The sequence below is a fragment of the Rhincodon typus genome, chromosome 4 (genome assembly GCF_021869965.1).
Source record: "Rhincodon typus isolate 14 chromosome 4, sRhiTyp1.1, whole genome shotgun sequence".
NCBI classification, from domain to species: Eukaryota; Metazoa; Chordata; class Chondrichthyes; order Orectolobiformes; family Rhincodontidae; genus Rhincodon; species Rhincodon typus.
Genome location: NC_063335.1, coordinates 27,474,241 through 27,501,830, shown reverse-complemented (window position 1 = coordinate 27,501,830; position 27,590 = coordinate 27,474,241). Strand labels below are relative to the sequence as shown.

General features: G+C 42.9%; 1 protein-coding gene across 1 annotated transcript in view; it reads left to right on the top strand.

Annotated features, from left to right (window-relative positions):
* Nucleotides 1-27,590, top strand: part of sulf1 (sulfatase 1) — a 270,640-nt gene that overhangs the window by 226,700 nt on the left and 16,350 nt on the right. The window contains exons 14-21 of the mRNA XM_048595683.1: nucleotides 6,483-6,693; nucleotides 15,552-15,795; nucleotides 16,321-16,417; nucleotides 18,649-18,743; nucleotides 19,053-19,127; nucleotides 20,519-20,691; nucleotides 23,088-23,230; nucleotides 25,917-26,040. Coding sequence (XP_048451640.1) covers nucleotides 6,483-6,693; nucleotides 15,552-15,795; nucleotides 16,321-16,417; nucleotides 18,649-18,743; nucleotides 19,053-19,127; nucleotides 20,519-20,691; nucleotides 23,088-23,230; nucleotides 25,917-26,040 — 1,162 coding nt within the window. The remainder of the gene's footprint in view (nucleotides 1-6,482; nucleotides 6,694-15,551; nucleotides 15,796-16,320; nucleotides 16,418-18,648; nucleotides 18,744-19,052; nucleotides 19,128-20,518; nucleotides 20,692-23,087; nucleotides 23,231-25,916; nucleotides 26,041-27,590) is intronic.

Here is a 27,590-nt window from a genome sequence, read left to right as displayed (position 1 = left end):
GCTGCCTGTCAGTTCTATTTGAGGCCCACACATCGTTTGATAGTTCAACCTCAACATTTGGAGACCACTTGTTTTAAATAACCTTATAGTCAGGGAATTGATTTTATGGCAACCTCAGTATAGCCCAAAGAGCAGCTGATTAATCCACAGCAAGGTTTCACTAACAGTAGTCAGACAATTGACTAGACGATCTATGTTTAAAGAATAAATAGTAGTCAGGACACCAGGAGAACTCACTGTTCATTTTCAGATAGTCCTTTCACATATGCAGGGCTCCAGGGGTGGGCCAGTGGCAGTAAGTTAATTGATCTCTCGGAAGGCCAACACAGACATAATGAATGGAATGTGGCCTCTCTGGAGGTGGTGAGAAAGGCAAATAATTAGGCAGGTCAGTCCTGGAGAGATCCTTGCTCCCTTCTCGTCATCTCATTAATTAACCATTGGGTGAGAAGTTCCCACTGGGGATTTTCTTGATCTGCTCCAATTAAAGCCTTTAAGTGGTCAATTCATGGCCAACTCCCTGATTATCTGCATTCCTGATGGCCATAGAAAGTGCCTCGATTCTCAGCCTGTGAAACCGGCGCAATCTGCAGCTGGATTTGAGTGGGTGGGGGATAGTGTGTCCTCGGTTGCCCCAATCCTTGGTGCAATCAGAAGCACAGATTGGGGGAAAGGGTGAGGCACTGGGTGGGGTTGTCTCTGGAAGACAAACACTGCCCTAGCCTCTGACCTCTCTGACATCACTCTATCTGTGACCTCCTGTCCCCACCCTACAACGAGAAGGTAAAAATCACTTAAGTCTCTCAAGGGATAAAAGTCTCCCTGCTGGACCTCCCAAAGAGTAGGCCTTGACCAGCAGTCTGTAGGACACAGAAGCTGCCAGCCTTTGATTAGTGAGCTGATTGTGGGGACTGGGATACCAGTAGCAAGGCTTGCCATAGGCTGAGAAACTTACCCATGCTCACCTGCCAGCATATAATGAGCTGATTGGCACACAGTGGGCTCAGTTAGTTACAATGGCAGTGCGGGTGACTCACCCACCTGAACACTTTGACCAAAAGCCGAGTCCAATGCATCAAATAGGAAAGAAATAGTGATGTCTTGAGAAGAGTTCATCTTACAGAAGAGGAGGTGCCAGAACTCTTAAAATACCTAAAGGTAAATCAATCCCTGGGACCTGATCAGGTGTTTCCCAGAACTTTGTGTCAAGCTCAGGAAAAGATTGCTGGGCCCCTTGCTGAGATATTTGTATCATCGACAACCATGGTGAGGTGCTGGAAGACTGGAGCTTGGCTAATGTGGTTCCATTATTTTAAGAAAGGCTGTAAGGAAACTATAAACCAGGGAACTATAAACCAGTGAGCCTTACATCAGTGGTGGGTAAGTTGTTGGAGTGGATTCTGAGTATTTACATGCATTTGAAAAGGCAAGGACTGATTATGGATAGTCAACAATGCTTTATGTGTGGGAAATCGTGTCTCACTAACTTGATTGAGTTTTTTGAAGAGGTGACAAAGAAGATTGATGAAAGCAGAGACGTAGATGTTGTCTATATGGACTTCAACAAAGTATTTGACAAGGTTCCGCTTAGTAGACTGATTAGTAAGGTTAGATCACATGGGATCCAGGGAGAGCTAGCCATTTGGATACAAAATTGACTTGAAGGTAGGAAACAGAGGGTGGTGTTAGAGGGTTGCTTTTCTGAATTGGAAGTCTGTGACCAGCAGTGTACCACAAGGATCGGTGCTGGGTTCGCTGTTTTTCATCATTTATATAAATGGTTTGAATGTGAATAAATCAGGTATGGGTAGTAAGTTTGCATGTAACACCAAAATAGGTGGTGTAGTGGATAGTGAAGAAGATTATCTTAGAGTACAATGGGTCCTTGATCAGATGGGCCGATGGGCCGAGGAGTGGCAGATGGAGTTTAATTTAAATAAATGTGAGGTAAACCAGGACAGGACTTATACAATTAACAGTAGGGCCCTGGGGAGTGTTGCTGAAGTAAAAGACCTGGGGATGCAGATGCATAGTTCCTTCAAAGTGGAGTCGCAGGTAGACAGGGTGGTGAAGAATGCATTTGGCACGCTTGTCTTCATTGGTCAGAACATTGAGTAAAGGAATTGGAAGGTCATGTTGAGATTGTACAGAATATTGGTTAGGCTACTTTTAGATGCGTACAACCTGTTTGCCCTTCTATAGGAAGGATGTTGCTAAACTTGAGAGGGTGCAGAAAAGATTTACCAGGATGTTGCTAGGACTGGAGAGTTTAAGTTATAGGGAGAGGCTGAATAGGCTGAGGCCTTATTCCCTGGAGCTTCAGAGGCTGAGGGGTGACCTTATAAAAGTTTATAAAAATATGAGAGGCATAAATAGGGTAAATAACCAAGGATTTTTTTTCCCTAGGGTGGGTGGGTCCAAAACTAGAGGATTAAGGTGAGAGGGGAAAGATTTAAAAGGGACCTAAGGGGTAGCTATTTCACGCTAAGGGTGGTGCATAAATGGAACAAGTTGCCAGAGGAAGTGGTGGAGGCTGCTACAATTACAACATTTAAAAGGCACCTGGATGGGTATCTGATTAGGAAGGGTTTAGAGGGATATGGGCCAAATGCTGGCAAATGGGACTAGTTCAGATTAGGATATCTGGTCGGCGTGGATGAGTTGTACCGAAGGGTCTGTTTCCATGCTGTATGACTCTATGATTCTAAATGGTCATCTTCTCTGCCATGATGATTCTGTGTTCTTTAAATCAACTTGCTATTGTAGGAATGTCTTGAATTATAATCTTATTTCACAAAGTGTGCACTTCTCTTCGAACCTTTGCTGTTACTACACTGGAGATTTAGCTTCCATAAAACAAGGGGAGACTGAACAACATGCCTCCCTTGAGCAGAAAAATGTCAGTAACAATAGTACCTTTAATGTGTGAGAAATGCAAGTCCTTTTCAGACTGAATGCCAATAAAGCTGCAGCAATAGATAGCAATTTTCCCAAATCATTAAATGTTTGATAGGAGATTCAAGGGGAAATTTTGTAGCTCAGCGGTAGTGTTTCTGCCCCTGTACTGGAAGGCCTTGATTCATGGCCCAGCTGCACCAGAGGTGTTTAATAACATCTCTGAACAGGTCATTTCAAAAAAGAGGCTAAATTGGGTTAAGTGAAACAAAACAAAAACAAGATTTAAGGGGTCTCTGGGGATGCTGTGGTAATGTCCCTACCCCTGGACCAGGAGGGCCTCGTTCAAGTCCCACTTGCTCCAGCGTTGTGCAATGATTTCTATGAACAGGTCAATTAGAAAAATAAGAGATGAGATTTAAGACCTTGGAATTTTTTTATGACGGCCCCACTGAATACTGGGAAGGTGCTACATTTGGAGTCTGACATTGCAAAAGCCAATTATACCTTATCAGCTGCAAAGCACTTTGAACACCTTAAAATTGTGTAAGATGCTATGTAAATGCAACCCGTTCTTTACGCTTCAAATATAAAGTGCTGGATTTGACTTTTGAGTCAGGAACCTGATGTTGGGGTCTAAAGGTCATAATGATACATTGTATCCAGAGCAGTCACTCAGCAATGGGTTTATCCTGAATTGGCCAATTGGTACCCATTTGATGTTTTATGAAGGATGGGCTCTTGAAGTTGAGGGTCAGTGGGAAGCCCTCTCACTCAGAAACGACTGCAGTCTTCACTAAGGTAAAGAGCCTCCATTTTGCGCTACCCTCTCAGCAACTTTAAAACAATCTGAAGTCAAACTCCATGCCTTCATTGTCAGAAGTTAAAATATGGAGCTCCCACCCTCTCAGTATTGTGGCTCAACCTACACAACAAGTACTGTAGCAACTCAATAAGACAGCTTACCACCACCTCCTTCAGGGGCAATTTGGAATGGGCAACCAATGCAGGCCCAGCCATAATACCCGTATTGCACGAATGAATAAGAAGCAATGACTTGATGTTCCTAATGCAGAGGGATCTGACATTTTTAAAACAAAAACCACAGATTGCTGATACAATGATTAAGTTGTACTTTCTGAATTTATAAATGTGGTTATTTTGATGACATACAGCCAGGTCAATGGCCTTCAGCATCACTTTTAGTTTAGCTGATCTCCAATGGTCAGACACGTCCAATCCAAAGGCCTGAATTTTTATGGTGAACAAGAGTGAGAAAGGGGACAGGAGTCAAGAACTGGTGAGAGAAGGCAGAGGTTAGATCACCTTCCAGTCACCATCACATTCTGCCGGTGGTGGAAAGATGGTTCAAGTGGAGGTGTTTTACCCAGCAGTTGAGTAACGGAGCATCCAATGCATTGGGAGAATGGTTGGTGATAGCTGCCAACTCCCCTGCAGGCTCAGAAGGGGCCCTCCTAATTGAACACTGTATGGCCATGAAGTACCTTCTCATGGCAATAGATGCCCATGTGGCAACACGCTTCCTCCCCATCCCCCACCCACTGCCCCCCAGTCCTACACACTCATCAGATCCTGCCTGACTGACATTGGTGACCCCAGCCCTACTTGCTCTGAGGGTAGTGTTCATTAACTGGCAGCTTTTGGAGAAGAGACCTCATCCCTTAAAGGGACTGAAATGCCAAAGACAGCTGAAAAGCTGCAAGGAAGGCCAGAGATCTGGATTCCACTAAATGGCCATGGCTAGGTGATTCCTGTCTATCATCTGGGCACTGTTACCGCAATAAAGTCCAGGCCTAAGTGCACACAATGTGATTACGAGGTGCTGATATTTTAAATTTAGGGCTCTAGACCATTTTCTGCAGATAACAGCACCTTCCTCCTCAGCCAGACATATTTCTTATTTAACCCTGGGTCATTCATTTGATTTTGATTTTGTACAAAAGTACAAGAGTATGGTGAAAAGTGTATGATGTCACCACATAAAATGCCATCTATGGTACAAGTACCAAGGTACAGAATCTGAAGAACAAGGTAGAAAGAAAGAACAAAGTTGAAAGTTAAACATTGCAGTAATTATAGTATAGTGTAAAACAAATGAAATAAGGTTAAAAGTTACACATTGCAGACCATCTTAGTTTTGAGTAGAAAATAAAGAAATAAAGCTGAAAGTTCAAACATTACAGTCTTTCTTAAGTGCTTAGCCACGGTGGGACCGCACTTTTAGGAATCACCTTGAGACCGTAAGTTCATGCTGAGGCCAAAGTTGATACCAGAGATCCAAATTAGACTGTGAGGCTAAAACACGTCAGACATTTGTCTGAAGCCCCTTCTGTGGCTCGTCAATAGTGTTAACCAATTTAGTTTTAATAAGTGCGGGAATGTGCTGGTGTTGTAGTAATGCCCCTAGGCTCGTAATCCGGCAGCACAGGCTAATGTCCTGGAGACATGGGCTCGAATATCACCATGGCAGGCAACAAAGTTTGAATTCAATAAAAACCTGGAATTGTGGTGTTGAGAAGGTAGCGGGAACGTTAAATAAACAGGGGATTTAGAAGGTCTTCTCACTGTAGGGATTGACTTTGAAAAAATAACAAAAACTAAAAACAAAACCCTGGAATTAAAAAAAAGCCTAGCTATGGAAACCGTAAACATGAACAGTTATCTTAAAAACCCACCTGGATCAAATAATGTCATCCTTACCTGGTCTGACCTACTTGTGACTCCAGAACCACAGTAATGTGGTCAACTCTTAACAATTAGAGATAGACAAGAAATTCTGACCCAGCCAGTGACACGCTCATAGCCACAAATGAATAAAGAAAGTATTTGTGCAGTGTACTTTCCTGATCTGAGTTCCTACATTACAATAATAGCTACACATTAAAATAACCTAATTGGCTGCAAAGTAGGCTGAGACAGCCTAAAAAGGATTATATAAATGTAAGCTTTTTCTTTGTTATATTTCAATTTTTATTAAAAAGAAATGCAAATACAGTACTTACCAATTTTTATAGATGCACCATAGAAAGCACTCTATCGGATGCATCACGGCTTGGTACGGCAACTGCTGTGCCAAGGGCCATAAGAAACTACAGAGAGTTGTGAACACAGCCCTGACCATCATGCAAGCCAACCTTCCATCCATTTACTCCATCTACACTTCTTGTTGCCGCAAAAAGGCAGCCAACATAATCAAAGACCCATCCCACCCCAGTTATAATCTCTTCCAACCTCTTCCATCGGACAGAAGATGCAAAAGATGAAACACACGTACCAACAGATTCAAGAATAACTTCTTTCCCACAGTTACTTGACTTTTGAACTTTTAAGTCTAATGTTGACCTTGCTCTTTGTGCACCTTCTCTACAGCCATAGCATTGTATTCCTTGCTCTGTTCTATTACCCGAATGCACTTTGTATGGTATGATCTGCTTGTACTGCACGCAAAACAAAACCTTTCACTGTGCCTAGGTACGTGTGACAGTAATAAATCCAATGGAAAAGATTGATTCAGTGCAGAGTTGTTTGATAAATGGGATTTTAAACCTCTTGCCATCTTTTACCAGAAGTGGCAGTGCGTCGAAGATGCTACAGGAAAACTTCGACTCCACAAGTGCAAAGGGACAACAAAAATGCCAGCTGGCAGCAAGAAAAGTAAAAGCCTGCGCACTCAGACGTACAGCAGTAAGGATTGTGAGTGCTCAGAGAGTAGCTACAGGATGAGTCCATCTGAGAGAAGAAACCAGAGACAGTTCCTCAGGATCCACACGACTCACAGTGAGTAGAGAAAATCCCATGACCTTATATGAACTGTTTAATACCTCTTTGGAACTGGTCCTTTGGTGCCATCTGGCGAATCAATGACATGAGTACAATTTAAATTACAGATCCAAATGAGTATTGCACGAGACAGAATATCAGAGAAAAATGAAGAAAAACAAGATAACTCAGTTTTCACACACGTAATACTGAATTCAACAAACACAAAATACAGCTTTAATATTAGCTCTGAAATAATATTAACATTCCTCCAAACTGTTTTCTGGTCTAAAAGGTGAACCTTGCTTTAGTCCTTCCTTGTGAAAGCGAGTGACAGTAACTGACTAGATGATAGCTTTTCCTATCCTTTCCTTTATTTGCGGTTTGGTCAAGTGAATGCAAATTTTAAAGAAATTAAGATTGCAATATTTATAGCATTATGTTTGCCCTCGGCAGGACCCTCAAGAGGACGATTAAATCTAACTGTACATGTGCAGTAGTGACAGCTAGCTTGTCCTCAGCACCACCTCTCTCATCTCCTCCACTGCTGCTAAATTAGGATCACTGAATCCAAAACATTAAGTCTGCTTTCTCTGCTGCCAGACATGCTGAATATCTCCAACAATGTCTGCTTTTGTTGCTAAATTATCTCTCTGCTAATCCGATATCCAGTGCAGGGTGCACAGAAATTTTCTCCAATTATATATTTGCGATACTGAAGTCATATTGGGCCAGAGCATTCAAGGGATGATCAGAATTGGGAAATACGGCTAATTCAAATCCTTTTCCTACCTTATTGCCAATGTTAACACGTTGTAATATCCTTACTGTTGACACAGCTGAGGCTGGCTAACTTGGATTAGAAACCAGGGTGCTGCTAGACCATACAACCTAGTGTCAAACAAAACAATGATTTTCCACATGTGGTCGGGTCAATGTATTTAAATTAGGAAATCCTGGGAATGTCACATTCCTCCTTATAATGTTTCATTACAGTAAAAAGAATGATGTGGAGGTGCCAGTGCTGTACTGGCGTGGACAAAGTCAGAAGTCACACGACACCAGGTTATAGTCCGACAGGTTTATTTGAAATCACAAGCTTTCAGGGTGTAGCCTCTTCATCAGGTGAAGTGAGAGAGAAGCACACAGAGCACAGAATTTATGGGCAGAGAGAGATCGAGGGCACAGAAATCAAAAGACCATACAAAAGGTGTGAGAGGAGTGCTGAATAATAAGTCACTGCAGGTGATCCGTAGTGTTTGATGGTGTGAGTAAAGTGTCAACAGCTGAATAAAAAGCAAAGGGATGACCTCCTCAGGAGACAGACACAATACAACCGTTAGCGTACCCTTCATTGTCTAGTTCATCCCCGGAGTGGAGAGACTACGCCATGTTCTCTGCAGCCTTCAACATTTCATCAATGATGACCAGCATCTCTTGACCAAGATGATGACTAAGATCATCCCTACATCCAATTAAGTCAGGCAGAGAGATAATTACAAAAAATTAAAAATAAGGTGGTGCTGGAGACAAACTAAATGACTGGAATAACATGATAGGTATAAGAGTCACATGCCGAGGGTCTAACCAAAGTAATAAATAATTCAAAACTGTACAAACTAATTAAGGTAGAGAGATCATAACAATTTATCAAGGTGATGGTGTCAAAACAGGACAGTAAGGAAGATTTTACAGACGCAGGACACATTTTACAGATACAGCACAGTGTGGTGGGGTCACATGTAGGGCAACATGAACGCAAAATCACTGTTGAGGCCATCTTCATGGGTACAGAACCTGGCTATTAGTTTCTGCTCGGTGATTCTGTGTTGTGTATCTCGAAGGCTGCCTTGGAGGACACTTACCTGAAGATTGGAGGCTGAATGTCCTTGATTGTTGAAGTGTTCTGTGAATGGAAGAAAACATTTATCGGGTTGGTGATGGCCTAGTAGTATTATCACTGGACTGTTAATTCAGAGACACAGACAACATTATGGAGACCCAGGTTCAAATCCTGCCATGGCAGATGGTAGCATTTGAATTCAATAAATATCTGGAATTAAGAATCTAATGATGAACATGAATCCATTGTCAATTGTCGTAAAGATCACTAATGTCGTTTAGGGAAGGAAACTGCCATCCTTACCTGGTCTGAACTACATGTCACTCCTGACCCACAGCAATGTAGTTGACTCTTAACTGCCCTTTGGGCAATTAGGGATGAACAATAAATGCTGCCTAGCCAGCGATGCCCTTATCCTCTGAATGAATAAAGAAATTCCTGTCTGGCGATTGTTGCGCGGTGTCCATTCATCTGGTCTCGCCAATATACCATGCCTCAGGGCATCCTTGCCTACAGTGTATGAGATAGACAACATTGGCTGCGTCACATGAGTATCTGCTGTGTACGCGGTGTTCACATGTGTGATGTTAGTATCCATTTCATTGATCTGACATGTCTTGCAGAGGTTGCCATGGCAGGGTTGTGTGGTGTTGTGGTAAATATTGTCCTGAAGGCTGGGTAGTTTGCTGTGAATGATGGTCTGTTTAAGATTTGGCGGTTGTTTGAAGGCAAGAGGTGGAGGCGTAGGGATGATTTTGGTGAGATGCTGGTCATCAGTTGTAGGCTGCAGAGAACATGGCGTAATCTCTTCGGGGAAGTACTGGACAGTGATGGGTACGCTAACGGTCATATCCTGTGTCTGTATCCTGAGGAGGTCAGAACGGTTTTTCGCTGTGGCACATTGGAACGGATGAGTTGAGTATTGTATCCTGTTCTTATGAGGGCATTCTTCAAAATCTTCAGGTGCCCATTACATTCCTCCTCATCTGAGCAGATCCTGTATATACATAGGGCTTGTCTGTAGGGAATGGCTTCATTAATATGTTTAGGGTGGAAGCTAGAGAAATGCAGCATCACGTGATTATCCATGGGCTTGCGGTAGAGTGAGGTACTGAGGTGTCTGTCCTTGATGGAGATGTGTGTGTCCAAGAATGAGACTGATTCTGAAGAGTAGCCCATGGCAAGTCTGATGGTGGGATGAAACTTGTTGATATCGCAAGATAGTTGTTTCAGTGATTCCTCACCATGAGTCCAAAGGAAGAAAATGTCATCAATGTATCTGGTGTACAGCATTGGTCGGAGGTCTTGCGCAGCAAAGAAGTCTTGTTCGAACCTGTGCATGAAAATGTTGGCATATTAGGAAGCAAATCTGGTCCCCATGGGTGTTCTGTGTGTCTGGATGAAGAACTGGTTATTGAAGGTGAAGATGTTGTGGTCGATGATGAAGCGGATGAGTTGTAGGATGGCGTCTGGAAATTGGCAGTTGGTGGTATTGAGTACTGAGGCTGTTGCAGTGATGCCTTCGTCATGGGGAATGCTGGTGTAGAATGCCGAAACGTCCATTGAGACGAGGAATGTTCCTGTTTCTACTAGTCCTTGGGTGCTGAGTTTCTGTAAGAAATCTGTAGTGTCATGACTGAAGCTGGGGGTTTCTGTACAATGGGTTCCAAGATGCCCTCGACATAGCCAGAGAGGTTCTTACACAGGGTCACATTGCATGACGATGGAACGTCCAGGTGTGTTTCTTCAGAAAGCAGCAGAAGTCCACTATGCGAGAAGTACGCGTGATGAGAGTGCATAGGATACTCTGAAGGTCTGGATCAAAGGTCTTGATCAATTGTGCAGTTGACGGGTGTGTTCTTTGGTCAGATTGGCAGTAGTCGTCTGTAGTGTTCCTGGTTTTTACTTGTTGATGTGCTTCTTTGCAGTAATCTGTTCTATTCCATATGACGATGGCTCCTCCTTTGTCTGCTGGTTTGACTACAATGTTGTGAATGGTCTTGAGAGCATGGATGGTGTTGTGCTTTTGTGACGTTCTGCGCTATCTTGTGAGTGCGGTTAATGAATCTGGCGTTAATGCATCTCCTGACAGTTTGACATTGCTGTCGAGCGTAGGGCAGCAGCCTTCTGGTGGGGGGGGTCCAATTCGACTCCTTCTTCGGACACCGCACCACAGATCTCTCTGTCGACTGTTCCGGTTCGTTGGTTGTTTCATGGGCTCACTGCTGACATCTTGGGGTTTGTGGAAGAATTCCCGGAGCCTCATTCACCTGATGAATTCCTCTGTGTCTGCCGCCAGACCACTGGGGTCCATTTTGGTGGTGGGGCAGAAATTCAGCCCTTGGCTGAGAACTTCAATTTCATCCGGTTGAAGGGTGTGGTCAGACAAGTTGACGATGGATTTTCCCTGCGGTAGTACTGCTTACAACCATGGTACCGGGGAGGCTTGGTTACTGCCGGTGGTAATGCCAAGTTTCTCCAATTTTTTGTTCTTGGTTGTGCAGTTCCGTTGTCCCGTCTGCTTGGCAGTGTCTCGTAGTTGGTCTGCTGTATGCAGTATCCATTTGTCTCCAGCACCACCTTATCTCTCATTTTTTGTAAGAATCTCTCTGCCTCATTTAATTGGATTGTAGAACACCTCTTTGCTTGTTATTCAATCGTTGACACTTTACTCACACTGTCCGACACTACGGATCACCAGCAGTGACTTATTATTCAGCACTCCTCTCACACCATTTGTATAGTCTTTTGATCTCTCTGCCCTTGATCTCTCTCTGCCCATAAATTCTGTGCTCTGGGAGCTTCTCTCTCACTTCACCCGCCAAAGGGGATACGCTCCGAAAGCTTGTGATTTCAAATAAATCTGTTGGACTATAACCTGGTGTCTTGTGAGTAAAAAGAACAGAAATGAATAACCCTTGTATTTTATAAAATTAGTTTTCAGCAAAGTGCCATTTACGTCAGTGACTCATCCAATTAAAAAAGTTATTTTTGCTACCATTCTGTGAGCAATGGTACCCTCCCCATCTGTTGCTGACCAGCCACTCTCATTCCTCTGGCCGTATCCAAACTTATATCACTCTGTACTGAACAGTAACACTTGTCCTAAGTGATAGATCTTCCAAACATACACTGGGATCTTGGCAAAGGTTGGTGAGTATGAATTCAGCCTCCACTTTCGTTTTATTTTATCTCTACCACAACCACTGTATCAGAAAGATCTATGCGATACAATCATAGACTAATACAGCATGAAAACAGGCCCTTTGGCCCAAACTGGTTCCTGCTGACCATGTTGCCAATTAGCTAGTTCCAGTTGCCCGCATTTGTTCCATATCTTTCCAAACCCTTCCCATCCATGTACCTATTCACATGTTTTTAAAATGTTGCTATTGCACCTGCCTCAACCAGCCCATTTCTCTGGCAGCTCATTCCATATACGCACCACTCTCTGTGTGAAGAAGTTGCCCCTCAGGTCCTTCTCAAATCTATCCCCTCTCACCTTAAACCTATGTCCTCTAGTTTTCTATTTTCCATCTCTGGGAAAATGACTATATGCAGTCATCCTATCTATGCCCTTCATGATTTTATACACCTCAATAATGTCATTCCTTATTCTCCTACATTCCAATGAATAAAGTCCTATTCTGTCCAACCTCTCCCTATAATTCAGGCCTACTAGTCCTGGCAACATCCTCGTAAATCTTCTTTACACACTTTCCAGTTTAACTATGTCTTTCCTATAACAGGGTGACCAAAACTGTACACAATACTCCAAGTGCGGCCTCACCAATGACTTATACAACTGTAACATAACGTCCCAATTCCTATACTCAATGCCTCGATGAAGACCAGCATGCTAAATGCCTTCTTCACCACCCCATCCATCTGTGACGCCGCTTTCAATGAACTGTGTACTTGTAGTCAGAGGTCACTCTGTTCCACAACACCCCTCAGGACCTCACCAGTTACTGTGTAAGTCCTACCTTGGTTTGACTTTCCAAAATGCAACACCTCACATTTATTTGTATTGAAATGCATTTGCCAATCCTCAGCCCACTTCCCCATCTGTAAAAGATCCCTCTGTAGTTTTTGATAACCTCATTCGTTATCAATGATACCTCCTAATTTTGTATCACCTACAAGCTTGCTCTTCATGCCTTGTACATTTACATCCAGGTCATTTATGTAAATAACAAATAACAAAGGTCCCAGCACTGACCCCTGTGTCATACCACTAGTCACAGGCCTCCAATCCAAGAAACAACCTTCAACCATCACCCTCTACTTCCTACCATCAAGCCAATTTTGAATCCAATTAGCTGGTTCTCCCTGGATCCCATACAACATAACTTTCATGACTAGCCTGATGTTTGGGACCTTGTCAAAGGCCTTACTAAAGTCCATATAGATCACATCCACTGCCCTACCCTCATCCATCCTCTTGGTTACCTCTTCAAAAAACTGTCAAAGATTTGTCAGACCTGACCTACCATGCACAAATCCATGCTGACTATCCCTGATCAGACTTGATGATCCAAATGTTGGTTGATCCTGTCCCTCAGTATCTTCTCCAATAACTTGCATACTACTGATGTCAGGCTCACTGGCCTGTAGTTCCCTGGGTTGTCTTTGCTACCTTTCTTAAACAATGGAACAACATTAGCCAACTTCTAGTCTTCTAGAACTTTACCACTGGCTAAAGATGAAGCAAAAATCTCTGCAAGGGCCTCTGCAATTTCTTCCCTAGCCTCCCACAACATCCGAGGATGGACTTGATCAAGCCCAGGAAATTTATCCACCTTAATGCACTTTAAGGCTGCGAACACCTCCTCTCTTGTAACGTGTATACAGTCCAAAACATCCCCACTTGTTTCCCTTATTTCATTAGGGTCCATGATTCTCTCCTCAGTAAACACTGAGGAGAAATATTCATTAAAAATCTGCTTCATCTCCTGTGGCTCCACACATAGATAGCCATGATGATCTTTGAGGGAACCTATTCTCTTCCTCACAACAGGGAGGATATCACACTTCTAAAAGCCTCCCATTTGCCAGTCATTCCTTTTCCTTCAAACAGACTCAGCCAATCGACCTCTGCTAGATCCTGCCTAATGTCCCCAAAATTGGCCCTGCTCCAGTTCAGCACCTTAACCTGTGGACCTGTTCTATCTTTTTCCATAACTATGTTAAAACTAAGAGAGTTATGGTTACTGGACCCAAAGTGCTCTCCGACTGACACTTCAGTCACTTGCCTGACCTTGATTCCTAAGAGGAGGTCCAGTGTTGCACCCTCCCGAGTAGAGCCGTCTACATATTGATTTAGGAAACTTTCTTGGACACATTTAACAAATTCCACCCCATCTGAGCCTTTTACACTCTGGGTGGCCCAGTCAATACAGGGGAAATTAAAATCTCCAACCAATGCTACTCTGTTCTTCCTCCAGGTATCTGCAATCTCTACACATCTGCTGCTCTCGTATCCACTGGCTATTTGGGGATCTATAATACAGTCCCCACAGAGTGACCATCCCCTTCTTGTTTCTAAGTTCTAACTATATGGCCTCACTTGATGAACTTTCAAGAATATCCTCTCTAATCACTGTTGTTATGTCCTCCCTTATCAAAAGGGCAACTCCCCCTCTTCGGTCACTTGTACTTCTGTCACGCCTGTAGCTTCTGTATCCTGGAACATTGAGCTGCTAGTCCTGCCCTTCTCTCAGCCACGTTTCTGTTATGGCGATAATATCCCAGTCTCCAGAGCCAATCCATGCTCTGAGCTCACCTGCCTTACCAGTCAGGCCTCGTGCGTTGAAATAAATGCACTTTAAACCAGAAGTCTTTTCCCTCCCTTTACTTTTCCCCCGGCTATCCTGAATAGTAAACTTGCTCTTGACGGCTAACATATTTTCCCCTGATTTCTTGATGGTGCCTCTCTTATTCAGAGTCCCACCCCCTGCCAAACTAGTTTAAACCCTCCCGGGTAACACTAGCAAATCTCCCCACGAGGATATTGGACCCTCTGGTTCAAGCTCAACCCGTCCCTCTTGTACAGATCACCTCTACCCCAGAAGAGATCCCAATGATCCAAGAACTGAAAACCCTGCCCCCTACACCAGCTCCTCAGCCATGCATTCATCTGGCCTATCGTTCTATTTCTATCCTCACTGGTGCGTGGCACTGGTAGTCATCCAGAGATCACTACCCTTGAGGTCCTGCTTTTTAACTTCTTACCTAACTCCCTGTACTCATTTTGCAGGATCCCATCCCTATGTCATTCGTGCTGATGTGCACAATGACCTCTGGCTGTTCATCCTCCCCCTTCAGAATGTTCTGCAACTGCTCAGAGACATCCTTGACCCTGGCACCCAGGAGACAACACACCATCCTGGTGTCTCTTCTGTGGCACAGAATCTCCTGTCTGTCCCCTTCACAATTGAGTCTCCTATCAGCATCACTCTGTCTGACTGAGCCTCAGAGCCGGTCACAGTGCCACTGACCTGACTGCTGCTGCTCCACCCCCCTAAAGGGCCCCCCCCCCCCCCCCCGCCGCCTCCTCCAACAGTATCCAATGTGGTATACCCATTATAGAGGGGAATGGCCACAGGGGAACCCTGCACTACCTGCCTTCCTCCTTGACCTCTTCTGATGTCAGAGTACTATCTCTTTGGAGATATTTGGAGCCTACATAATCCTGTTGTCTTTCAGTCAGTGACTGAAAGAGGAGGGAAGAAATGGGAAAGATAAAAGAAAGATGTCCAAACCTTGGATTTCCCAACCAACAGAAAACAGCAAGTGTCTATAAGTAGAGCTCTGCTTTGACCCGCTTTTGGCACTTTTTAAAACCTGATTTCTGTAGTGCTATCTTCGCTCCAGTGATTTGAGTATGCCATGGAAGGTAACCATGCCAGTGTAAGGCAGCATTAACAACACTGTGTCTACAAAAGGGTTGCCTGTTTTCAGCATTCCCTGATGAGTTGAATTGGTGCCATTAGTGGCGTGTGTATTAAGATATACTTTTCCTTCCGAACAGAATTTAAACCTCGCTTCATTCATACTCGGCCAATCCGCTCGGTTTCAGTTGAATTAGAAGGTGAGATTTATGACATTGACCTGGAAATTAAAGAACTCAAGTCTCTGATGGCAAAAAATATGAGCGCAGCCTATTCCCGAGAGGAAAGCCTGGCTGAAGAGGGAGACGAGAACAAGGACATGATTGCTGAGGATGGCAGGAAGGCTGATGCATCGCTGCTAGATTCAGTCAAGGTCACACACAAGTAAGTCTGGCTTATTCATTGCAGCATTACGTCCTATGCATTTAGAGATCTAGCTTTTCTATGCAGTGGTGCCTTGAAGTGGTACCAGTGGGGCAACACAGTGGCTCAGTGGTTAGCACTGCTGCCTCACAGCGCCAGGGACCCAGGTTTGATTCCATCCTCGGGTGACAGTCTGTGTGGGTTTCCTCCCGCAGTCCAAAGATGTGCAGGTTAGTTGGATTGGCCATGCTAAATTGTCCATAGTGCCCGGGATGTGCAGGCTAACTGGATTAGCCATGGGAAATGCAAGGTTATAGGGACAGGGTAGGGGAATGTAACTGGGTGGGATGCTCTTCAGAGGGTCAGGGTGAATTCAATGAGCTGAATGGCTACACACAGTAGGGACTCGATGAAAGTACTCATAACAAGTGCTGATTGTGTTCTTTTGAGTATATTAAAATAAAACTTCAGTTTGACACACAAAACCGTCTTTTTCTGGTGTGTATCATTTATGTGCTGATAACTTTACTTATTTCTTTCTTGAAGGTGTTTCATTCTTGCCAATGACACAGTGCATTGTGAGAAAGAGCTGTACCAGTCAGCTAGAGCATGGAAGGACCACAAGAGCTACATAGACAAAGAGGTTAGATATTTTCAAATCAGCAGTCCGTTAATATTATCGATGTCGGGCAAGGACACAGATTCTGTCAGGCCAATGGTCTCTTGCCCGCCATCCGGAGAACCTCCTGTCACTTCCATGGAAGCTGCCTGATTGAATCAAGTGCCTGTCAGGGACTTAGATAGCCACTATCAGGCCTTGCCCCCCCACCCCGCCCGCAAGGACCCCTGCAGCACAAGAAGTGCCTGCAGCATAAGATGTGCCCTCCAAGACGTGCTGGTCAACCAGCATCAGGCACTTCTCATGGATCCAGTCTTAGGGAGTGGTGGCAGGGTCCACCAGGGTCACCATGGGAAACCAGGCCAAATCTGTGTGATGATGGGATGGGGATTGTGAGGTGGCTGTTACAGGAGAAGAAGTGGGGAGGGGGATCTAGGGCAAGTGCAAAGCATGATTCTCTTCGGCCTCCCCTTTGCAAGGTACTTCAATTGGGCAAAGAGCTGGTGGCCTTCCGAGGGAACAGGAAAGCCATATGGCCTCCATTTAATCATAGAGTCATAGAGCTGTGCAGCACGGAAACAGACTCTTCGGTTCAACTCCAATGCCAACCAGATATCCTAAATTAATCTAGTCCCATTTGCCAGCATTTGGCCCATATCCCTCTAAACCCTTCCCATTCATGTACCCACTCAGATGCCTTTTAATTGTACCTGCCTCCACCACTGCCTCTGGCAGTTCATTCCCTACACACACCACCCTCTGTGGATAAAGGTGCTCCTTCCTGTTCCCTTTCAAATCTTTCCCCTCTCACCTTAAACCTATGCCCTCTAGTTTTGGACTCCCATACGCCAGGAAAAAGACCTTGGCTATTCACCCTATCCATGCCTGTCATGATTTTATAAACCTCTATAAGGTCACCCCTCAGCCTCCGACACTCCAAGGAAAATAGCCCCAGCCTATTCAGCCTCTCCCTCTAGCTCAAACACTCCAACCCCGGCAACATTATTGTAAATCTTTTCTGAACCCTTTCAAGTTTCACAACATCTTTCCTATAGCAGGAAGACCAAAATTGTACACAGTATTCCAAAAGTGGCCTAACCAATGTCCTGTATAGCCGCAACATGCCCCCTGAGAAACCACTGCTTTGCAGTCATTGATTAAATTAACAAGCCTAATTGACATACTGTAAGCAGTAGCCAGGAATTCTGTGTCATTTCCCTTCTGCCCTTGGAGTGAATCCATGGAGGTTTTGCCACCACTGAGAGGTTAATGCTGTGATAGTCTGAGAGGGGTCACCAGATCTCCCATAACTCCAGCCTGAGATTTCTGCCCACTAATTTCCCATTCCCGGTGAAAAGACAGGAATGGATAGGAAAATTTCCTACTTGAGGAATGGAATGTCATTAAAGAAGTGTATTATATAGGTGGATATTGAACAGATGGTGGTGAGATGGTGGAATGGGTTGTCAGAGGTTGTGGTGGAAGTGAGTACAATTTTGTCATTTAAGAAGCATTTACACAGGTACATGGATGGGATAGGTATGGAGGGATTTAGGTCAAACCCAGGCAAATGGGACTAGTTTAAATTATGAAAACTGGGCAGCATGGACAAGTTGGGCTGAAGGGTCTGTTTCCATGCTGTAGACCTCTATGACTCCGTGAGATGATTGTCTTAGTTCAACACTAAAGTATAGGCTGAAGCTTGCTAGACTTTGGATAAATTAATCCGGTGGCTCAGTGGTTAGCACTGCTGCCTCACAGTGCCAGGGACCCAGGTTTAATTCCACCCTTGGATGACAGTGTAGAATTTGCACATTCTCCCTGTATCTGCGTGGGTTTCCTCTGGGTGCTCCGGTTTCCTCCCACAGTCCAAAGATGTGCAGGTTAGGTGGATTGGCCATTCCCATTTGCCCATAGTGTTCTGGGATGTGTAGATTGGGTGGGGGATAGGGACATGGGTCTGGGTGGGATGCTCTGAGGGTCAATGTGGGTTTGTTGGGCCGAAGGGCCTGTTTCCATACTGTAGTGATTCTATAATTATTCCTTATGGTTGGTGTGATGGAGCAGAGATAAAAATCCAAGGAGGACAAAATTCCAGGTGTTTTTGGAAGCCATTCTTAAACTGCAAACATCATCAAAACCAGCCAATAGAGAGAGTGTCAATCTGAAATTGATTTGCATCATCATTAGCAAAATGAAGGTATTTTGTGATTTTGAAACAAGAAGATAACCCTCTTTTTGACTCTCAATCATAGATTGAAGCTCTTCAAGACAAAATAAAGAATCTGAGAGAAGTGAGAGGCCACCTAAAAAGAAAGAAACCTGAGGAATGTGACTGCAACAAAAAGAGGTTGGTTTCTATAATGTGTGATATGAACAGCTAATCCTTCTAACCTTAAAGGTAATTTCCTCTTCTTTACTCTGTTTCTTGAGTGCAAAGCAGTACAAGATGCATGAAGGCACAAGGGCTCTTTCCCTGTGTGTAACCTGAGGGTGGGGGTAGGGGGCATCTCTTGTTGTGAGGACAAGTGCAGAAATTCTAAAAAATGAATTCAGAGAAACACAATAGCACCTCTGTCCTCACTCATTTCTCATGATAGTCGTAAATGCTGGTGCCCTTATAATAAATGCTATAATGAATAATTTCTATTTAATGTAGTTATTTTAGTAGAGCTAAAGGAATGAGAAACCAAGGGAAACTGAAGAACAAGAACAATCATCTCCATCCCTTTAGGTAGGTGACAATTTGTCTCAGACTATGCATTTACAGCGATTACAGCTTTGACAAGAGATCAGAGAAAATCATTTTTGCTCAATATTTGCTTGGAACTAGCTCCCCAGCCTTTTAAAATGAGTTAACTCACATTATGCTCTCATTTTCCTCATGGCTGATTCTATATTTTTCTTTGAACAGTGCATGACTTGGGGATAGAACCATTTTTTTATCCATCAAGAGCAATAAACAATGTTATATCTGTATCAGGCAGATATAGGTGAAACTTCTATCCAAAACTCAAAAAAAGACAAGCCTTTTCAATAAATATCTGATTCACTTTCCAATACTTAGACATTCTTGCCAACATTTCTGTCTGAAGTGCTAGGTCTTGCAAAGTGATGGAATATTTTGTGGTAAGCATGTGGTCAATTGGAATATCGTTCACGTTCATTCAAAATAGGACCCTAAAACCCCATAGAGAAAGCACATTCCTTGAACTGAAGTTGCCCACAGGTTCCAGATGTGAAAACTAACTGACTCACCCACCAGATTCTTCTTGACTTCCATAGTCCTTATTTAATGCAAGATGAGAGTGTAATAATGACAATTCCCCTAACATGAGGACCAAGTCATTTTAACTCTTCAGTATTATTAACATAATTCAGGCCCAACTTGTACTCGAATTCAGCAGTTATGATGAGGAGCCTGATGGGTGGGAATAGCAAGTGTCCACTGTGGAGATTCTTGGGATGGAAAGGCCCAACATTTCCTAATGAGGTCTGAAAACGTCTTCCTACTGCTTCTCTTGCAAATCAAGTCTTCTCATCAAATTATTTTCAAATCATACTTTACTGACTCTCTTGGGCCCGCTGCTCCTTGTTGCCCAGGTCTATATCCAGTAATGACAACAAAATCCGTGGTGATGGTCAGCAGAGGCCCGGCTATGGTATAAATAATTTCTTTTTGGTTTCTGCGTCAACCGAAGGGGAAGGAACTCTCGTCTCCACAAGGAAATCTTGGATCTGCCCTGCTGTGGTTTCTTTCAGCCTCCCTTTGCAACCATTCCCATCCTCATAGTTACTCCCACCAGGATCAGACAAGTATTCACTCTGGAATACGTCAAAGGAGCGAGAATTGGAAGGATTGGGGCCTGTGCTGTCACCATCATGGGTGCTTCCCATTTTCTCAGGCTCCTCCGTGTTGTGTTTGTACCACATATAAACCAGAGTTCACGTTTAAAAAAAAGCATTCTGCATATTGTTCAAGAAAATGCTAAAGAGATGTAAGTTGAATCCATTGCGTTATTGGATCAGCTTGATGTCACATACCCTACTACCACTGCTCCATCAATGTAACTCAGATTGTCAAATAACTAATCAGATGCTAACTCCATTACTTAATCTTTTCAGGGAAGTGGCTCAGGAGGTAGACAGTAAACTGCAACTGTTTAAGGAGAATCGGAGAAAGAAGAAAGATCGTAAAATAAAGAAACGCTTGAGGAAGGGAGATGACTGTAGCCTTCCTGGTCTGACCTGCTTCACACATAATAATGACCACTGGCAAACGCCACCTTACTGGAACTGTAAGCAAAGGTTTTTGTTTTGCGTACGGTTTGTTGCTAAGGTTTTATAGGAGATAAATCTTGGACTGGATCCTCAATGCACTCTATCCTGAGTGGGAATTTGTGAGAATTTATTGCCCACTTTCCTGCCCAGGGTTGGTGGACCAGGGCAGTTCATCAGGTGGAAGAAGGCGGGTTGGGAGCAGTAGTAAACTTGCTGCCTTCCCACCTCTGCCGTGATTTAATGTGTAGGTGGGGAGGCCTGTGGGCGCCCTTAAACTCTTGCCACCTCTTAATACCCATTTAAGTGTATCATGCCATTACATGCTACTAGTATTAATGCAGCAGTGAACAGAGGGCTTGATATGGACAGGCTCCCATAGAAGCAAATACGTCTCTGTTGATCACTTAGTTTTGCTATTTAAACGGAGATACTTTGACAGACTATGTGGAAGGGTCCCGTGATATGTCCATTGGCTTACACAAATGCTGGAATCATTGCTGTGAATGACAGCGGGAGGATGTTACGGGGTGAGCATAGGGGATTGACAGGGATTGGCTTTCAACACGATCCCCTCCCCAATGCCAGGTCCCTCAATCAGGCACTGAGTGCTTTGGGCCGAGCAACAACACCAAGATCCCACAAACAATACCACAATCTGTCAATGTCTGTATGTTTAAACAGCATAGATAAACAATCCACAGATAAGCATTGACTGTTTCTCTCCCTTAAATTACATTTTGATGCAGCAATAACCTAAAGCAATAACATTGCAGATTATTATTAGTCATGCTACTAGGATACTTGGAAAGTAGGAACAGGAGTAGGCCATTCAGCCCCTCAAGCCTGTTCCACCATTCAATAAGATCATGGCTGATCTGTGGCCTAACTCCATATACCTGCCTTTGGCCCATATCCCTTAGTACCTTTATTTAACAAAATGCATCTCAGATTTAAAGCTAACAACTGATGTAGCATCCACTGCCATTCGTGAAAGAGAATTCCAAACATCTACTACCCTTTAAGTGTAAAAATGCTTCCTAACATCTCTCCTGAAATGTCTGGCCGTGATTCTCAGTTTATGCTACCGTGGATGTGACATCCAGATCAACCATGATCTAATTGACTGATCGATCAGGCTTCAGCGGCCTGTTGAGTCTACTTGTGTTTTCATGTTCCTTTCTCTCTAACTACAATTTCCATCCCTGGACCACCCTCCTGAATCCGCACTGTACAATATCTGTAGTTTTAATGATTTTTTTTCTGTAGTGGAACTCCCAAAACTCAATGCGCCCAAAAAACTACACAAATCTCTCTTTTGCATTCTACATTCTACATTCTAAAGTCCAAAATATTGTTCTCCTGAACAAAACCAGAAATTGCTGGAGAAACTCAACAAGTTTGGCAGCATCTGTTAACATTAACTCAGTTTCTGTTTCCACAGATACTGCTAGACTTGCTGAGTTTCTCTAGTAATTTCAAGTTTTGTTTCAGCTCTCCAACATCCACAATTCCTTGGTTTTTGTTGTTGGTTTTATCTACCTGCATGATCATTGGGATACAGAAACAATATTTTTTGTCTTTTTTTTACGTATTAGTTCTACAATAATAGTGTTAGAGACGAAAGGCTGTGTGGGCAGTTAACAGGAAAAGCTTATGTAATAAAACCTCTGGTTATTCCTGGTACCTCTGCGCAGGTTTTAGGCAGTGTCAGTTGTTGCTTCCAATGTTAGCAATGTGTTGTGGCCCATTGACAGCTGTAACTCTGTATTATGTGCAATGTAATACTATTGGGCCATTCAATCATATCAATGCACCCACCCCCCCACCACCCAGTTAGGATCACACATTATTGTGATAACCTGTGGCAGCATTCCCAGATCTGTCACAGCAAGACATCTTCATGTTTATAAATAAGCAAAAATTTGTTTTGCAAACCAATGAAGGGAAATTCCTTTCAATTCAACTTAGTGCTAGTTCGAAGTGGCTCCTTCAGTACAGTCTGAATTGATTACCTCATCAGTCTCAGTAGTACACTATACTGTGTTTAAATAAGCTATGAATTGTGTGACTCGTGCCTGTTTATAAATGTTTGACTTTTAAAAGATACTGATAGAGTGATTCTATGACAGTGAACTCTCAGGATATCGATGCAACAAGAATTTTCTCATTGGGAGCTTGCATCAGGGGTAACATCTAACATTGGTGGATGTGTACCTTGTAGTGGGCAGCGCACCTAGTATATACACTGCCCTGAATGGAAACAGAGATCATGAGAGACTGTAAGATTATGAGGCAGCAAATCACAACTTTCTATTTCATGGTCCCACCATATGATAGATTTTACCATAATCATTGCATTTGGAAATGCTGTTTTCTTCTTTAACCTGAAAAAGGCTTTTCCCTTTCATTACAGTAGGATCCTTCTGTGCTTGTACAAGTTCTAACAATAACACTTACTGGTGTTTGCGAACCATCAATGAGACTCACAACATCCTCTTCTGCGAATTTGCTACAGGTTTCCTTGAATATTTTGACATGAACAGTGATCCATATCAAGTAAGGAAGTTTTTCTTTTGTCCAGTGAAATCAAAAATTGAAATAATCATGAGATAAAAAGACAGGTACAGACTGGCAAAGCTATTTCTTCAATTTATATTCTAAGCCATCAAGTTCTGATGGTGCCACTATACCACTAGAAGTGAAATGCATGAGAATTTTCACCCACCGTGATACCTGACCGCTGACTAGTCTTAAGTTCCAAGTCAGGTACTTAACATCCCAAAAAGATGTGCATGTTGTCTAAATCATGTAATATGTGGACATTCCAAACCTATACCATCCTTTGTGTGTCAAGTGTTTACTAATTTCACTCCTGAAAGATCTGACTCCCGTTTTTATTTGGGCAGCCTCATCCTAGATGCCCTAACCAGCAGGCACAGTTTCAGTCAATCTATCCTATCGACCCCTCTTGATCTCATTGAATGGCTAACAGGCTCGAAGGGCTGAAATTCCTACTCCTGTTCCGATGTTAATTGTCTGAATTCCAGAAAATACAACCCTAGTTCACATGATTTCCACCCTCCCACCCACCCCATAATTGAACTCTTGGAGATCACGTATCATTCTGGAAAACGTCAGCAGCTGTCTACTAATATTCGAGAAGGATTTAACAAAATGTGACACAAAAATGATGCCTTCCTTCCCATTGAGTCATACAGCATGGAAACTGACCCTTCAGTCCAACCAGTCCATGCTGACCATAATCCCAAATTAAACTCGTCCCACCTGCCTGCGTTTGGCCCATATCCCCACAAACATTTCTTATTCATGTACTTATCTAAATGTCTTTTAAATGTTGTAACTGTATGCACATCCACCACTTCCTCTGGAAGCTCATTCCACACACGAACTACTCCCTGTATAAAACAGTTGCCCCTCATGTCCTCTTTAAATCTTTTTCTCTCATATGTATGGCCCTCACCACTGGCCCTTTGTAGCCCCTATGCCAACTTAATGCCAACCCATGGCCCCCATCCAGCACCCTTTTCCCCATCTCTTATGGAATCAGAATTATAGAATTATTACAGTGCAGAAGGAGGCCATTCTGCCCTTAATTTCTGTACTGGCTGCAAAGTATTTCATTTATGATTAATCTCTGGCCTTTTTTCGAACCCTACACGTTGTTTGTATGTAAATAAACATCTATTTTACAGGGCAACTAATGTTTACACCTTGAGTAAACCTCAGGGCCTATGTACAGATGAGAAACTAAAATTCTATAAGATAAAGTAAGTGCATTGCATTCTTCACAATCCTGAGAAAAACACTGCCATTCACCAAAATTGGTTTACTACATTTCATTTTTTTCTCTTCAATAAAGTTTTATAAAAATAAACGTTGAATTTAAGTGTGACAAACATTGGACTTCATAGTCCCACATCAAAGAATCCAAAGCCAGTTGTAGCTGGCAATAGAAATGTGAAATGGAGGCACCCCATTGTGACAAAGGATCCTTGGGAAATCAGATATGTAACATTAATAAAGTAATGGAAATTAGACCCATGTAAACAGATAGAGCGAAATAGAGGGCAATCATTTATTTATCTTGCCAAACTTTGTTTCAAAGATTAAAAAGACTGGAGTTTTAAATCCGTTCACTGTCTTGACAGGTCCCATTCTCAACTTGATGTCTCATTGAGTTTATTCATCTTTCATGCACATCCATGTATACTCCTAACAATCCTACAAGGTACTCGATCTCTCCAAACGGGTTGCTTATCTTCCCCAGAGGGCAGTTTACCTTCCATAAAGTGTCACAGGACTACCTGTCCAAAAGGCACATGGCTATCAAAACTAATTCACTTGTTTCAGACCTGCACTAACCTGGTCTGATCAGCACACTTCTGATTTCGCCTCACCAAAATCCTGCAAAGTTAGAGGGGAGGCAATGGCTGGGTTAGCTCCTCCCATTCCTACTCCAGGTATCCCCTACTTAAGGACGCCCCCTGCTCCCGGTACAGGACTCCGTTCCTCACTCCCCCTGCTCCCTGTGCAGGACTCCCCCACTCTCCCCACTGCTGGTACAGGACTCATCCCACTCCCCTTGCTCCCTGTGCAGGGCTCACCCACTCTTCCCATTCCCAGTACAGTCTCCCTTTTGCACTGGGCTTTGCAGCTGCCCCCACCCAACCCCCTCATCAGTGGCACATGTGACAACGATGTCACTGTCACTGAGATGTGGGGAGGCAGTACCCTACTGGTATATAAACTGTGCTATTAATATAGAGACCCAGCTAATGTCAGGGACTTGGGTTCAATCCCACCATGCCAGATGATGGCATTTGAGTTAAATGAAAATCTGAAATTAGCCATCTAATAATGAATTGGTTGTTGGGGAAACACCCATCTTGTTCTTCAATGTCTTTTTGGAAAGGAAGTGTCTGCTCTACATGTGACTCCAGACCCATAGCAATGTCGCTGACTCTTCACTGCCCTACAGGCAATAAATGTTGGCCCTGAGGCACTGCAATATGCCTTTTACCTTTTGCTGCAGACTGCTCTCAGCCTTACTTGTATTCTGAATGATATCACCAAATGAGCACCTCCCCCCCATCTAAGCTCAACAGTTCAGTTCTTGTTTCTGACATAGTATGTATTACAATGTTGTTGTAAACTGCAACATCCAAAAGCCTCCCCCATTAAGTGCAGAAGGCTGACCTCTGTTTTGATTTTGTGATTTCAGCTGACGAATACCGTACACATGGTAGAACGGGAAGTTCTTAATCAGTTGCACATTCAGTTAATGGAGCTGAGAAGTTGCCAAGGACACAAACAGTGCACTCCACGGGCTAAAAGTGTGGAATCAGGTAATTTTCAGATGACAAAATATACAGTAATTCTCCTGAACTCTCTTCATCAGGAGTCTTCATGTACAAGTAGTGAAATTATAAAAGAATATTGAATTTCTGCTATTGTTATTAACATTTGTCAAAGAAAACACTTGGTTTGTGTTGTTTGTTTGGAATAGTATTCTTGAATTAGTGCAACATAGGTGGCCACATTATTTCACATGAAATCTTCATGAAAAACTGCATATTTGGATCACACTTGTTTAAAATGGATAGCATTTTTACAACACACGAGTGAAAATCATCATAGAATTTACATTTTCATCAAATTGTTCTGATACTGAGAGTCCACTGTAGAACTTGTTACCATATGGGTCTCTTTAGGACAGCCCATCAAGTTTATTCAGCATATTAAGTCAGCTGATTTCATGTCTGTCATGAAAATGTGTGTTTTCTGCTTTCATTTTCAAAAACAATTGAATTTCTGACTTGTTCAACAGCATTTTAATGTTGATTGTTATCAAAAGCTGAGTTAGTACACGGAGAGCTAATGACTACAGAAACACCATCCATATGTATCTTTTCTAAGAATTCCAGTTAAAAAATTAAAATGTGCACCAGTTTTAATTTTATCTTTACCTTTTTGACAGAAGACCTTTATTTTTAATCCATAGACTGTCAGCAAATGCAGGGTTTGCTGCTTAATGTTCAACTGAGCCACCATTACAATAAAACAATAGGCAGAATCTTGAGATTACACTGTGTTAACAATCAAATGCTCAATGGGTTCATAGGAAATTCTTTCACCTCCTACCTTACCTGGGTATTAACCTACTTATTTGAAACAGGTTCATTTTTGATTGTCAATGAAATGAACAATATATTCAAATGGGAAAATAGCAGTATTAAAATGGCACTAAAAGAGTACATTAATATTGCACAGTGCAATTTCAAGGACTCTTGACAGCACTCCTGCTCATATTACCCGGCTATGGGACTGTAATCCTCCTTCACATAATCTAAGGCAGGTCTCTAGTGCAATGTTGAAGGAGCATTGAGCTGTGAATGAGGTGTTAAAGTGAGATTCCACCTGCTGTCCTGGTAGATCGGGGAGTATTAGCATTCAGATGTCATCAGTTGAAGAAGACTTGGAGAATTCTAATGGTGCCCTGTTCAACATTCTTAATTATCTGGCTGCTGTGGAGTTATTTCTATCATAAATTGACTGTTATATTTTGTCCACCAAATGACAATCCCTACAATTTAGGAAAAAAAATTAATTATCTATCTTACTCTGATATGTTTTTATGTGAATGCTGCTAAATAGATGCAAACTTTTTTTTATTGTACCGCTACAATAAAGCTACATAAATGTCCAGAAAAGCTCTATCTCTAATATTAGCCTTAAACTACAAAACCAGAAATATTCAATGCAATCATACTAAAGAGAACAAAATTTATCATTCAGAGATTGTAGGAACTGCAGATGCTGGAGAATCTGTGATAACAAGGTGTAGAGCTGGATGAACACAGCAGGCCAAGCAGCATCAGAGGAGCAGGAAAGCTGA